Source organism: Homalodisca vitripennis, chromosome 1 (assembly GCF_021130785.1).
Source record: "Homalodisca vitripennis isolate AUS2020 chromosome 1, UT_GWSS_2.1, whole genome shotgun sequence".
Lineage (NCBI taxonomy): Eukaryota > Metazoa > Arthropoda > Insecta > Hemiptera > Cicadellidae > Homalodisca > Homalodisca vitripennis.
Window position 1 is genome coordinate 56002258 of NC_060207.1, and position 16296 is coordinate 56018553.

Genomic DNA, 16296 nt, shown 5'->3' on the forward strand with positions numbered 1-16296 from the left:
TAGCCAAGGCCCGGAACCTGGCGACAGACAGGCCTCACGTGATTTGAGCCGGAAGCGTCATCTCCCACCGGCCCTTCCTTTTCCTCATTTGTTTATAAACCATATTATCAGTAAAATCGCTCAGATAGCAGCACCTGTCAAACTTCGTGGTCTATCCCCTACATTGCGTGCTACTTTTTACTTTGCAATAGCGAAGGTCAACTTTCCCATATGATCGTCTGACGACGACCCGTGTTGATTTTATTTATTCAAAAGTTGTAGAGATTTTCACGGTATGTAAACAAAATTCACGGCTTATTTAAGGTTTTTTCACGGTGAACAAAATTCACGGCTTATTCCCGGTTTCACGGTTTTCACGGTCGGGTGGGGACCCTGATTAATGCTAAAGAACGGAGGAACTTCCTCATGGATAAACCACATACAATGTCTTGAGGCAACAGGCAAGTCCTCCAACAATTCAAACAAATAATTCTGGATGAACTTCCTCCCAGCATTCAAAATCAGCAGTGTATACTTAAAATAATCCACTTCCAGTTCTACTTACAGGGTTATATTTGTTCAGTTGTTTTCTAAGTACTCGGGCGTAGCCATTGCAAATTTTGATGTCTACTGGATCAACTGTTCCCCCTCTCACTTGGATCAAAACATCGTCTGGAGAGCAGATAGTTGGCGTGACAACATCTTCCATATAGGCAACTGCCTGCAGAACAGTTTCATGTTAACTTCTTTTTTTTATTTAAGAAGTCTAAAACATAAATCAAATTATATAAGTAAAATAATTTAGACCAGAACTGAGAAACAGAACATTTAGCACTCTTAGTACTTCTCCAAAATGTTTTTGTTATAAACAATTTTGGAAACTTATAACTTTTCAGAGTTAAAGGGGAAGTGAATCTGGTATCAATGAATTCTTGTTCTGGTCTTTAGTAAGATCAAGTTTCCTGCTCAAAAGTGTGAAGGAAAACCTGTGAACGAGCTCATGATCATGGAAAAAGGAAAACAGTTCCGTGAGGATTTGGGAATAGCAGAAACTGATGGCTGGCAGCACCGATTTAAAAATCGTCATGGCATATGTAAGCTTGATGTAGCTGGGGGATTTACTCCCTGATCGGCCGACCAAGAAGCTACTGAAGAATATAAAGGTATTTTTGACAGTCTAGTTGAAGATAACCACTTGTGATCGTGCCAAATATAATGCTAATGAAACTGGCCAACTTTGGTATTGTCTACCGAACTATACTTTGGCAGCTGAAGATGAAAAATGTGCAGAAGGATTTAAAAAGAACAAGGGCTGTTTAATTTTATTTTGTGGTAATGCTTCTGGTAACCACATATTTAATCCTTTTGTCATTGGAAAATCAAAAATGCCTAGGCCTATAAAAGGAATTAAAAACTTGCCAGTAGTTTACGGGGCTCAGGCCAATGCATGGATGATTTATTCAAGATATTTATTTCAGATTTATTCAAGGATTTATTTTTTCACCACTTTCTTCCATCTATTAAAGATAATCTTAAAAAAACATTGTTTATCTGAAAACAGCAAAGTTGTGTTCCTACACAATTGCAGAGTTCGCCCTTTAGCATCAGAATTTATCTCTGGGAATATTTTGTTGAACATACTCTCCCAGCAAATGTTACATCTACACTCAATTCAATGGATCAGGGAGTTATACAAAACTTTAAAAGTTATTTCAGAGCTTCTTTCCTTCAAAGTTTAATAATTTCAGATTTTATGGTGATTGACTTTCAAAAGAATTCAATATAAAAAACGCAATTTTTGGTATTGTTTTGGCATGGAGTAAAGTCAAGTCTGCTACTCTTCTGGTCTTGGCAAAACCTACGGCTCAAAGCATACGAAGAAGAAGACTCTATTATTACAGTCCATAATGAAGCAATAGTGGATTTGGTAAAAAAACTGTTCTCAGAATGAAATAAGGAATTTGCCGCAAAAGGAAGTTTTGGATTTTATAGATGTTGATCGTGGAGAGCCTATTGTAGAAGAAATAACTGATGAAATTGCTCGTAGAAGGTGTGTTAGGGCCACAGTTAGAGCATCAAGATATGGAAGCCAAATCAGATTACGAAGACGAAACTGACGATAATTAAATACCCCCGCCAAGGCGGGGTGAAGCAGGTGCCCGCTATTGACACATTCATAAAGTTGCTGAATGCAACAATTCCAACAGTGCTTCAAAACTTTTAACCTACACATAATGTGAAATAAATTTTTGAAAAAGGAATCCGATTTAAAAAAAACAGAGATCATTTAAATTGAAAATGTATGCTAACATTGCAGACTGAACATAAGTTAGCCATTTAATATACTACTGTTTTTATACGTAAAAAATATTTCTCATTTTATATTCAGAATAAAGTGTTCTAGTTTATTTATCTCCTATTCTATTCTTAACAGGTACAGTACATACAGTATTTGTGTACACATACAGTAAGTACAGAAATACATAGAATAAAACATTTTTTTTTTTTTTTGAGCATCTAAAACTTGTTTAGCGCTATTTTTGTTCAAGACTCAGTAATCCGGCATTTTCTGTAGTCTGGCATGTTACGATCCCCAAAGATGCCCGATTGGCGAGCTTTTACTGTATAAGTGAATATACCCTAATCTGATGACCCGTTATATTCTGTTGAATGTTAAAGTTTACTTTTGCAAAAACAATTTTCAAGTTCTCACAACCACTGATTTAATATACAAATAATAGCTAAACATGTTTATATTGTAATTTTTATCACTTTTTTATGTATATCCAGAAAAACTACATGATTTAATTCATAAAAATACTTAAACTATATATAAAATAATGAAACTATGTACACCGGTCTTCAAGAAGAACAACATACTCTAGTGGTAAGTTTGTATAACATACTCCCCACTGCTACTAGAAGAATAATCCTCTAACGATATAACCGAATTATATTCCGACATCCCTATATCACTAGTATCTTCTAAATCACTTATTTTAACCTCTAAATCTTCTCTAAATAGATTTAAACTTATATTTTTATCCACTGCAACTAAATAGAGTGCAACTCAAAACAATAACATAGCAAATGTCTCTACAGCTGTAACAACAACCTAAAATAACTAGTTAAAAAAAATGAAAAAACTACCAAAATACTATATTAGATTCCATGTACAATAGAAAAAAAAAACTTTACTGAACCATATGAAACATTAGATTTGGACAAGAACTGGTGATAGAATTAGCATTGCAAAAAGTGGTCATAATCGTTGCGCTCGTGACGATATTACCCAGGCTGAGGAAATAATCGTCATGGCCGATACCATTACCATCGCAAGAGTTAAGCAAGAATATTCATAACTTCAGACATCCACATACATTTCTCACCAGCTTATTTCATTACATATTAAGAGAGGTTGGTGTGACAACTCACATCAACTCCAGTGAACCCTGTAACTGTCACAGCCTTCATGAGAGACACGGGTCGTGGAGGGGTCTGTAGACACAGGCCCACACTGATGCCAATACCGGTGCCAACCAGCAGTCCTACACATCCTGCCATCACCACTCTCTGGTCCCCTGCATACCACTCACAAGATATTACTTAAAACATTCATTGAAACTCATTAGGCATGCTAAAATATGTTAGCGTATATAGAAACAATGACCGAAGGTCTCCGATCTGAGACGGTGTTACCTAGAGAAAGTTCGGCCTGTCTTCACCGAAGACATTGGCATTGAATGTGTTAAAGGATTATATATTACAAGGGGTACAAACGTAACAACGAAATGAAATTCAGTCGAATGAAATTAAATGTACATCACAGTTTGCTGAACCTTTAATGACATTTCTTACACATGTATTTACTTTTATACTGTAACTCTTCAACACGGGAGTTTCTTTCAATCATACTACACACCACCAGCTACAGGACAAACTCATGAGTGTTTTGAATCTCAGCGGAGCAAGTAAGTATTTTGTGTGTGATTCATTGAAGTTAAATCAGGCTATTTCTGTTCACACAAAATTTAGTAAATTTTACCTTTTAGAAAGATAAAATAAAATAAACCTGACAATTTAAACACGTTCCAGTTGGAGTAAACAACAGCAGACATGTTTTATTACTATGTTCGGCCACTCAGCCAATTAATTCATCATTTTTTGTAAATGGCTGAATAAAAGGAAATGACAAAAATATTAATAATGTGTTCTCTGTTTAATAGTGAGATATAAATTGTTTTAAATAGTTCTGCCACCAATAGATTACATAGGAATATTGTGTACACACAAATGTGACATATACAGGGTGTAACTGAAATACACCGACAAACTTCAGGAGGTTGTTTCCTGAGGTTAAAAACGAACCAAAAAGTTTCCTATAAATGTATGTCCTAAAATGCATCGTTTTCCGTCTGTTTTGTGTTTATTACATTAAAATTTTTTTTCTAAACAACCATTAAAGGTACAAAGTTAAACTTTTCAAACATATGCTAATCTAGTAAAAATTTTCAATTTAAAAAAAATTGAAAATTTTTACTCAACAAAATTCAAAATGGCGGCTAGTTAAAATCTTTGATGGTGAATTTCTCAAAAAACTACTTCCTGTATAAAAAAATTTACTAGAATATAAAAAAAATATAAATTTATTTATAAAACGAACGGTACCCCTCATTTTTTGAAATCGCTCAAGAAATAAAAAAGTTATGGCATTTTTCTTAACCTAGTAACATATCACATTTACAAGTTTTTTTTTCTTGTTTCAAAAGTTAATGTAAGTATTTAGGCAGTATAAAAATAAAACGATATTTTGGGTTAAAAAACTTTAAACATGATAATTAGTATTAAATTTTAAAAACCACATTGTAACAAGCAATCTACATGACTCAACTTTCATGGTTTAAACAGCTGAATATGTTTTCATGTTGAGACACAGCTGATTAGAACAACAATGAATTCAGATAAGTAAGTCATTTCCTTGTTTATTTTTGACAAGATATGATCTGTTACTTTCACTTGTAGAAACATTATTAGTCGATAGTGCTCTTATTCTATTGAAGATGGGCTAGGGTTACCCATTTAGCCATCAAGCTGACATGATATTTATGTATGGAAAAGCTAACGGTAATAGTCGCCTAGCATCCCGCCTGTATTACGAATCATTTCCAAATCGACAACAACCTACTCATTCAACATTTGCTGCTGTTTTTTCAACCGACTTCATGAGACTGGCACTTTGTTACTTCTACTGCAGACCGAGTGTACAGAGACAGCGTAGAGAACTCCTGATTTGGAAGAAAACATCTTACAGCGAGTAGAGGAAGATCCAGGCGTAAGTACTAGGCAGTTAGGAGCAATACTCAACGTAGACCACCATGACAGTATGGCGAGTTCTACATGAGCAGATGTTATATCCGTACCATTATCAGCGAGTGTACAAGCCCTTGGTCCAGCTGACTTTCCATTACGTTTACAGTTTTGCCAATGGTTTTATCAGCAAGCTAACAACCCTGGTTTTACATCATTAGTTGTGTATACAGATGAAGCTTGTTTTAATCGAGATGGAATAACCAACTACCACAATACGCATCAATGGGCTGATGAAAACCCACAAGCCATTCATGAAGGGAGACATCAACAGCAGTTTAAAATAAATGTTTGGGCAGGCATCATTGGAGACTGTTTATTAGGTCCTTTTGTATTACCTGACTTACTAAATGGTGAAAACTACAGACATTTCTTACAACACGAATTGCCTGAAATTTTAGATGATGTTCCCTTGGGTATGAGAGAGCACTGTTGGTTCATGCATGATGGAGCTCCCGCGCATTTTCAGACTAGATGTCAGGCAATTTCTGGACCAAACTTATGGGGAAAGAATGGATAGGCAGAAGGGGACCTGTATCATGGCCGCCTCGGTCGCCAGATCTAAATCCAATCGATTTCTTCCTTTGGGGCCATTTGAAAACTCTAGTTTATGAAAAGACCAGTTAATACCAGGGATGACCTTTTACAGCGTATCACTGCAGCCTGTAAACACTGTAAGGAATACACCAGGAATACTTGAAAGAACTCGGCAATCAATGACCAGACCTGTTTAATGCATGCATCGCATCAAATGGAAGGCATATTGAACATTTGTTTTGTAAAGTGATCCCTAATATTTTGAAATAAATGTTGCTCTGTTAAGGTTATTCCGTATTTTTTAATAATGACAGCTTAAAAACTCTTTTGTTTAATGTGAGATATTTTTGTTTAATGTGAGATATTTTTTGTTGAATGTTCTAAACAATTGTAGGCTACTGTAGTTTTTTGAAACAAGAAAAAAACTTGTAAAATGTGATATATTACTAGGTTAAGAAAAATGCCATAACTTTTTTATTTCTTGAGCGATTTCAAAAAATGAGTTACCGTTTCGTTTTTATAAATAAATTTATATTTTTTTTATATTCTAGTAAATTTTTTATACAGGAAGTAGTTTTTTGAGAAATTCACCATCAAAGATTTTAACTAGCCGCCATTTTGAATTTTGTTGTTGAGTAAAAATTTTCAATTTTTTTTAAATTGAAAATTTTTACTAGATTAGCATATGTTGAAAAGTTTAACTTTGTACCTTTAATGGTTGTTTAGAAAAAAAATTTAATGTAATAAACACAAACAGACGGAAAACGATGCATTTTAGGACATACATTTATAGGAACTTTTTGGTTCGTTTTAACCTCAGGAACAACCTCCTGAAGTTTGTCGGTGTATTTTCAGTTACACCCTGTATATGAAAGCACGGCAGGAAGGCGAATTTGCTAACCAAAATTGTTACGTGAAATCATGCTGAGGGATTTTTACAAATCAGATCCATGATAATAATTATTTACATAGTAAGATTGTATCCCTTTAACATTTAACTCGCTATTTAACATTTTCTGTAGAAATGTTTAGAACACAAAAGACTGAAAGTGGCACATACAACCACCACTAAACAAAACCATTAATACTTGAAAGAGTTATATGTTGCTAAAAAGTACTGTGCAACAACAATATTCACTTGATTTTTTTGTCACCAATTTGTTTTATATTATAAACAGTTTATTCCTGTTATTAACTCTACAACTCTCAATACTAGGCTAACCCTCTCACTTTAATTAAATTTATAGTTAATCTGTCAATAAGTGCTATAATGGAAAAAGTAATATAAAATAATGATGACAAAACAATAGTTATCACCACTCAAACAAATCCTATACTGCAAACATCATTAAAATAGTAGTGTTTCGATTAAGTACGACTTATGATAAAAGTATAGTTTTTAAATCAAAACAAAAGTAACTTACTAAACTTCAAAAAAACAATTTACAATTCAATGTTAAAATAAGGATTGGCAGCATAATACTTGTATTTTATACTATACCATAATAAAAATATATCTTGGAATCCTCAAATAGACACTATTCGAAACAATAAACTAAATATGCTTTTGCAAGTTTTGTCACACCGTGTGAATTACAGTAACTTAACATCTCCTATTTTCTAATTGGCAAGGCATTTTAATATACTGCCGTTTTATCAGATTGTAAATGTTCTTTAAGCCCACAGTAATTTTTTTCGTTTTTTTTTTTTTTGTGTTTGGGTTATTGGAATCTTATGATAAGTGAGGTTAGCATTAGCATTATTCTACTGCATAGTAAAAATGTACACTTACATTCTGGTCCAACTAGTTGTGTTAACCGAACATATAGAAAAGTAGGGTTTGTATATTTAATTGTAGTGTTACTAATTTGTTTTCCAAATTGTATGGTTAAATCTATCTTCTGACTGATGATATTATTTAAGAGTTGTCTCTGTTCGGAGTTCCACGTTGAGAGGGCCAACTCGTAGCCTTTATCCAGCAACTGCTCTACCCATCTGAGTCCATTCTGTCCCGCACTGTAGACTACCACCTGTAGGCCAGATACACAGCTTATTAATGGTACCTGAGTGTAAACAGAGAAACCTTAATCTTAAACCAGAAAATGACAATTATCTGATTGTGATTACTCCAAAAATTACAAGATTCTATTTTTATTAGGGGCTCAAAACAAGACAACAGGCATTATTAAAATTATTTAACAAGCTTAACTTGGTTAAATTCTCAAATATATATATATGTATGTATTGGATATTATAAACAGAATAAAATGAAAATTATAAATTAATAACTACTAAGATTTTATACAAATGTTATTTAAGATAACAAAATATACTTCCTTGGATGATCAAAAATTGAAACATACTTAAATTATATAGACAATTTTATTAAATTATCTTAATGTATGTTATAATTCTCTTGATGTGTGTATTCCAAAATGTAACAAGTCTGTACCTGCTGCCATTATTCAGTACAGTACTAGACAATGCTACAAAATAAATTGTGCCATTGTATAGGATTAACTATTAATGTATTTATCTATTTAAGCTGACTAGGCACTGATTGCTCAGGTACCCCTTCTCCTTTCACCTTCATACAAAATTTACTCCTCCACCTTCCAGTCATTAAAAATCACTAGAAAATCCATTTGCATTGGTTCGCTCACCAAACACTAAAGGTTTACAAAAAGACATACTCCTTGCTTGAAGAATGTATCCATGTTCTATCTCTTTATTTCCTCAAGTTTTATTTGTGTGGGTAATATCTTGATGCAGGACTAATTTCAAAAATACCATAAAATGTTGGTTGTTAAAATCTGCTATTTACAGTGTCGATGAGTTTTTCTTGTAGTGCAAAATCTCACAAGCTAGTTTAATGTATCATTATTGACGTTGTTATATACATTCTTTGTATCCTGACAATAAATGCTTTGATTTGATTTGATTTGATGGATTTTAAACTGGAAAACTTAAAATAATACTTCTATTTTTTTCTCCTTCATTATAGTTAATGAAAAAAATTATATTTTTGATAAATACCTGTCATTGACGTGAATAATGATGCTCAGATGACATATAAACAGTTTATGAAACATAATGTTGATGCAATGCATCCTCACAGTTTGTAATTGATATTCAAAAGAGCAGGATTAGATTCAAACACAAGCAGAACAATGCCAGACACAGATTTTGTTATTTATTTAAATAAAATCTTTAGAGGCAAGAAGAACTAAATTAATAGCAGACAATAAATTTGGAAAAATCCACATCCCAAAAACTTGATTTTTAAACTAAATTCTAAAGTTTTGTATCTGGTCATGGACACTCTATCTCCAAGTGAGACTAATCTTTAATAAAGGTAGGAAAGGGTAATTTAATTTCATACATTATATTTACAAAGTTGAAAGGTACTTTATCCAACATATTTGAACATGAATTCAGTCTTTAAAATTCGTAAATCTTAACTTTTTGAATTTTTTCATACAAGGGTAGTTTTTACCCCCAAATTTCAAAAATTACATATTGGGACAGTATCACTTTTGAAGTTGAGGGTCAGATGAGGTGGTATGCAAATTTTCAAGTAAATCCATGCAATGCAAAAAAATTGTTAGCTTTTACCTCATTTTCACCTTCAGTAACTGTACTATTTGGCTTTATAATCAGAGAAAGTTGTATTTTCACTCAGGATCAAAACTTTAACTTTTATCGGTTTAAGTTTAAAATCAGATTCTAGAAAGATGCAGTTTGTAGCAATTCTTGGGTACAGCTACTAACAATTTGTTTAAATCAAAATGTAAGATATTTAGAAATTATTTTTTTTAATGGTACAAAAAACATATTTTCAGGTACAATCTAAAAAATTTTGGGAGATATTAGTAGGATACAAATACGTGCAGTGTATCATCTTAATCGACTCACTGATAAAGTCTACAGGTTTACTTACTTACATAAATGGGCTGCACACATAAAATACACCAATTAATTGTTTTACACTTCTAAATACTAGATGAATTTTAAAGATGTTTAACACAAACCACAAAACTACATTTCGTATTTAAATAATACTTTTTTTGTATCTATTTTGTATCAGATTAATTATGTGAATGTTGTTTTAAATCAATGAAACCTAATATAATTATACTAAAAACAAAACAAGTTTTAACTCATTCTATTATATATTGTATCTTACATACATAGGACTACCCACCTGAAGCGATTCAAGCCGCTGTGACAGATGGAAGGCAACTTCATCCATTACTTTCAAAGTTAGTAAGCTTAAGCTTCATTTCCTTAAAAGATTGATACCTGAAACAAATTTTTTTTGTAGAATTTGTTGTAAACTTAATTTGCAGCCTTGTCATTTATAACTACATAGCTATTATGATACCTGGGAGAAATTAAAAGTGAAATATAATAAGACATTTCTAACTGAAGATAATATTATTGATCTCATTAGCAATTTATTAAACCATATTACAATAGATTACATTACTCGATTATTAAATAATTACATATACTCTCAAATCAACATGTATTGGTGAGCGAGTCTGAACATTAACCACAAACTAACTAGCAGAGCTACAATAAAGGGAGTTACATTAAAGTTAAGCTAACCATAACTCGAAAACTTGTGATCCAATTAAGACCAAATACTTATTCAAAATAGATAAAAGTATATTATTTTTACTATAACATTTTAAATTTTAGATTTATATAAAAAAGGTTCTTATTATATGACCACTTAAGTTTAATTCTTGACTGGGCGGTTCAAATAAAATTGAGCATTAGTCCCTAACTACTACAACTTTTGCAAGTAATTTTAACGATTTTAAATGTTTAATTTTTAACACTCATTTAATTGAACAGGTTTTGTTAATTTACCAGAGCCGGCATACAGTAGTAGTCGAAACCATTGATAATGGTGGAAAAAATACAATGTCTAATAAAGCAACCGTAAATTTACCAATCTTTCCCCAGGTAGTTTGGGGCATCAAACTGATAGGAAATGGGGATTAGGAAACTTTTGTGGAAGTTTCAACACTGTCAGTAATTAGGAATTGTTTAGGCTATGCTTTTGGTTATTACATTACTATATTTGAGTTATTCTGTAGTATAAAACAAGATACAACGTCTTGCACTGTTTTATATATATATACAATTTCAATAAATATTGAATCGCAAAAGGTACTTGCTCCGCCGGGACTGAATATATATATATATATATATATATATATATATATTCAGATTCGTGCAACAAAATATTATAATATCAAATGATCTATATCATGTCTACATAAACTTCTTTTTTTTAATACAACATATTGACACATTCTAAATTTATTCATGTTAACAGAGTAATAATACAGTTCGTAATGTATTTGTTTAAATGCTTTCTTGTTTGAGGTTTAGAGAATGTTAAAGAATTCGTCACCAATAGTCTCCTGGTTATATTGTTTTGTTTAAAAACATGCCACTAAAAATCAAGGTCTTTTTGAGATTTAGTAATACAAAAAGGATATTAGTAGGAAACAGGTATAGTTGAATGTATAGTTATGAGGTATTAAAATTAGAATTTTGCGTGTAGAGAAGAAACAGATGAAATTATATTGGGATAAATTATGCTATTATTGTTTTATTTCTCAGAATACTAACAGAGATAGGTAAAGAGACTAAAATTCGCCACTTTCTGCCAAATAGTCAGTTTTTATAAGGTTAATTATTACGGATTTTACTTTTATTTACTTATCTGATGTTTTGTTTTAAATGTATCTAGCTAAGAAAAATATAATCCAAGAAAAATTAATTAATTAATTTCTCTCCCATTTCATGCTCTATCAAAGCTATTATGGCTGGCTTAGGCTATCAATTCTTTCTTTGGGAAAATTCTTCTATTGATTTCAAGAAAACCCAGGTTGTGTGCTTATAAATTAAAAATTGGTTCTCGGCATCTGGTCTACCAAGATTACACTCATTCGCTTTAGGTTTTATCTTGAACCTGTATGAATTTAAAATTCTTATTTTTAAATAGTACAATGATTATTGCTCTCATTTTGGTTAATGATATGTAGTTGTTTATAAGTTTAAAACCGTACTTAAACAACAATTTTGTCCACCTAAATATGCATTTAGACCACTATGTGGTACTTACTCATTTGATTGTGCACACCGTGGCAAACTAGACACATTGACATTAGAGTCCAGCTCAAACCATTCCGTGAACATGTCCTTCCGAGCCAGTTAGATCTTCAGCCAGTTAGCAAATAAGAGGTGTGGATTGGAAAGTTTTAAGAATGGGCTTGTAATAGTACAATGGTGGTACTTATATGCTACTGTGATACATCTTCTTCTGATTATACACTCAGTCTCCAACGGTGTTTCCACTTTTGGAAACATTCCTAGAAATTTGTTCTTGAAGTGTGTTAAGGACGCTCATTGTATTTGCCTGGATGTTTTCAATTGAGTAAAATCGCTTCCGTTTAAGTGAAAATTTCAGTTTAGGAAACAGGTAAAAGTCCACGGGGACCAAATCAGGGGAATATGGCAGTTGTGAAAGCACAGGAATTTCGAATTAGGTCAAAAACTCAACAATGGAGAAGGCACGATCAGCTGGAGCATTGTCATGGTGTAAGCACCTAACTCCTGTCTTTCCACAATGCAGGCCTTTTCTTCTACACCTTTTTGCGCAGACACTGAAGGACACATTTGTAGTATTTCTGGTTAATTGTCTGTCCTCGAGGTGTAAATTCATGATGCACAATATCAGTAGAATCGAAAAAAATCACCAACATTATCTTTACCTTCGACCGACTTACGTGCTTTCTTTGATCGTGGTGAACTCGGAGTCTTCCACTGCAAAGACTGCACTTAAGTTTTAGGATCATATCCATATACCCACATTTTATCATCCGTAATTAGCCTATTTAACAAATCTGGGTTATTTGTAGTCTGATTACCCAGTTCATGGCACATTTCAAGTCGGTGTTGTCTCTGGTCACTTGACAACAATTTTGGAATGAATTTTGAGGGTACTCTACGCATGTTCAGATCTTCAGTTAAAATTGACTGAACTGTATAGAAATTTAAATTAAGTTCATCAGCCATCTCCTTAATTGTAAGTCTACAATTAGAGCGCACTAAGTCACAAACTTTCATTTGTTTTTGAGGTGGAAGAACAACCGGACCATGGTTCATTTTTAAATGATTTTTTAATCTGTTGAACCAGACAAAAACATTTGAATGGCTCATACAATTATCTCAAAAAGGTGTTTTTAATAGTTTGTAAGTCTTAGAAGCTGATTTCATAGTTTTAAAACAAAATTTCACACAAACTTGTTGCTCTGTTTTTACATTCATTTTAAGTAGACAGAATCAACAAGCACTAACAGACCCGCACTCAACTAGCTGCCACAACGAACTGGGTACTTTGGGATTATACCGACCACACCCAGACATGAATCGTTATTTGAGATTTTGCTTCTACTGATTACTAGATTAGCGTAGAACAATATTTTGTCAATATAAAACAGGAATTGTCTTATCGCAAACCCCTCCCCATCCTCAGATAGAGGTCAAAGTCGAGCGGTCTAGTAGATAACGTGATTGCAGAGTCTCGCCGCACGTTCAGCTGGTTCGTCGCTTTGTTGTACTTCCGTGTTTTACCTCTACATTTCTCCAAACACAAAAATTCAACAAAAACGAACATTACCAAACTAAAACTAAACTCTTTATTGAAAAAACACTCAAAACTTGTTTTTATTCTTGATCACATTCCGACACTCAAAATGCGAGTGCCTCCGACCAAAGGTGCTGCCGAAGCCCGCGCTGATGTCAAGGAAAGAAAAACATCCCTCGAGATAGTACCTATCAGTAAAATATCAAATTCTAGAGGGGCTGATCAGAAATATAAATTGAATTGTAATGGAAAGGCAATTATGTACAGTGCAAATCATGTGATGCCGCGCGGCCTGCCGTAATCGGGATTCTCGAGAAAGATAAGATAACAGCGACAAAAATACTGATCACAATACCTGGAAATGCTTGTAAGTTTGTAATTTTGCAATTAAAGAGTTGTTTTTTCGTTCTATCATGTCTATTTCTATAAATTTATATTTTTGTGTTCTTCATACTGGTGTGGTCAGTATAATCCCAAAGTACCACGAACTGAATAAAGAAAACACAGTTTCCTGTCAGAGGGTGTTCAAGAACTAGGCATTGACTCACTCCCACCTTCTGTGTACCTGGCCGCCAAACCAGTAAGCAGTCTTAGCGGATCCATTCTTAAAACTTTCTAATCACACCTTATATGCGTGTTCTTTATGTGAATGTTTGCATAGTTTTTAAATGCTTTGACGAAGCTACCAGCTAATTAATTTAATCTTTTATCTCCATTACTGATGATAGCACAATCGTGTTAAAACATGCAAAATTAATATGTATCACTCACAGGACTGACATGTTGACAGAAAGTACAAATAAGTTATATTTTTACCTTGTATCCACTCCAGATTTTTATTATTTTTTTTATTAAATGGAAAATGCTCAAACAATGAATAGAAATAAAACAGAAATTAAATCAAGTTTATACACTCCTGAAAAAAGAAAGTAGAGGGCTGACAAATCAATACTCCAACCATCATTGCGAGCTGTGATAGTACCTACAGTTGGCACTGATGGCAATGAAAGAAAACCATCCCTCAAAATAGTAGGCTATCAGTAGACCTTAAGAGATCAAAATTCGACAGGATCTGAATACAAATGCATGAGAAACATACAAATATTTTAAGACTCGTCTACCATTATTTCCTAAGACATCCAAATTGTTGTGTTATTAATTTTGTATGCAAATATAATTTTTGAACACCTCATAGCTTAAGTCATTGTGGAGATGAAAGTATTAATAGCCGATACAAAATTGTTTACAATTGAGATTGTTTGATGAATAGGCCTAAAGGCCTATTTCTATTTGAATTGTATTAAAAGACTATGTTATGAACATCATTAAAATAGGACGTTGGAATCATAAGGGATAAACACTAGTCTCACATTAGCCTAGTCATCCTAAATACAATTTTGGTTTCAAACACATTTTGGCATATTTAACTCTGGATGTAGACGACATTGAATAACTTCCTACCATTGAATTTTGCCACAAACTAGTCTAGACTACTAGAGTAGTAGGGCCACTGACTTAAAATTTAACTTTTAAAATCTAATCTTGCTGAATAATATATTTAAAACAAGTAATTATTTCTAAATTTATTACAAATTATTCTTACCTCTAAATATAAAAGTTTGCACACATAATTACTTAACATTACGTCGAATTAATCCCGAAATTCTCTTGAATTGCCAAGTTTGGCCAACCAAGCATATATATAACCACTAAAGACTTGCAGTTAAAACTTTACCAAATAGGCTACAAAATGATCCAGACAAGAAGATTATGACAAAATTGTAGCATTGGTAACTAACTTATAATGCACTTTTATCATTGTTTTGGTAAATGCTTTATAATTAACTATTGTAATGAAATAGCGTAAGCATAATTCTCGCACCTCAGCTTCAACACTAGCAACTGTTTTCGAATGAATGACACGAGTTGACTTACAAACAATTGGGGGCGGTCCGCGGACGACGTCCGAAAATGATCAGATGGAAGAAAAAAATTATTGCTTTCGCACAGGCTGGTTTTTAAGCCTAACAATCTATTAAATCACAAAATACTGTACAGGAAATAAAAAACTGTTAAATTAACTTTAGATAGGGAAGAGAAAGCACAATACTGAATTCAGGTGTACCTGGTAAAGTATTAAGACATTTTTAATTATATGATTTTTAAATGTCAACTTCAGTAAAAAATGGATTTATTGTGTATAAAAACCTTCAGGGAATGTCAGAGAGAATTTACAAACCCCTTGCTTATTTGATGAACATGTCCATTAATTGTTGCACTCTCCCCGATGCCTGCTATGTGGTTCAGGTAAAGTTAATTTTTAAAACGAAAGGTGGAGAGTTTGATGTCCACAGCTGTCAATCAATATCATTCCTTCCTTAGTCTCTAAAATTATTGAAAGTCTAGAACAAGCTGACCATTTACCTACCTAGTGTCAAATAACATCAGTGGCAATTAATATAGCTGTAAATGATCCAAATGAACAAAAATGGCACAGATTGAGTCAGTAGCTGTATGGATGAGGGATTCACCAAAAGTATATCACTGGGTTTATAAAAAACAGGTTATAACATTTATTTTAACTGGTTATTATTAATAAAAGATATGAAACAGTTACAGAAAAGAAAGAAACTTCCTCTAAAATTAAGTTCCTTTATGAAATATCTTCTTTATCATATTTAAATGTTAGGGCTTAAGTTTTCGTGAACTGAAACATACTATAGCAAATTAAATAACCATCAAAA

At 32.7% G+C, this 16296-nt stretch overlaps 1 protein-coding gene across 1 annotated transcript in view; it reads right to left on the reverse strand.

Annotated features, from left to right (window-relative positions):
* LOC124361815 (reticulon-4-interacting protein 1 homolog, mitochondrial-like) overlaps nucleotides 1–15498 on the reverse strand; it is a 42817-nt gene extending 27319 nt beyond the window's left edge. Inside the window, exons 1-5 of the mRNA XM_046815814.1 lie at nucleotides 15156–15498; nucleotides 10088–10185; nucleotides 7676–7913; nucleotides 3415–3560; nucleotides 545–700 (exon numbers count right to left, since the gene is read on the reverse strand). Coding sequence (XP_046671770.1) covers nucleotides 545–700; nucleotides 3415–3560; nucleotides 7676–7913; nucleotides 10088–10135 — 588 coding nt within the window. The 5' untranslated portion in view covers nucleotides 10136–10185; nucleotides 15156–15498. The remainder of the gene's footprint in view (nucleotides 1–544; nucleotides 701–3414; nucleotides 3561–7675; nucleotides 7914–10087; nucleotides 10186–15155) is intronic.
* Nucleotides 15499–16296: the final 798 nt, after the last annotated feature.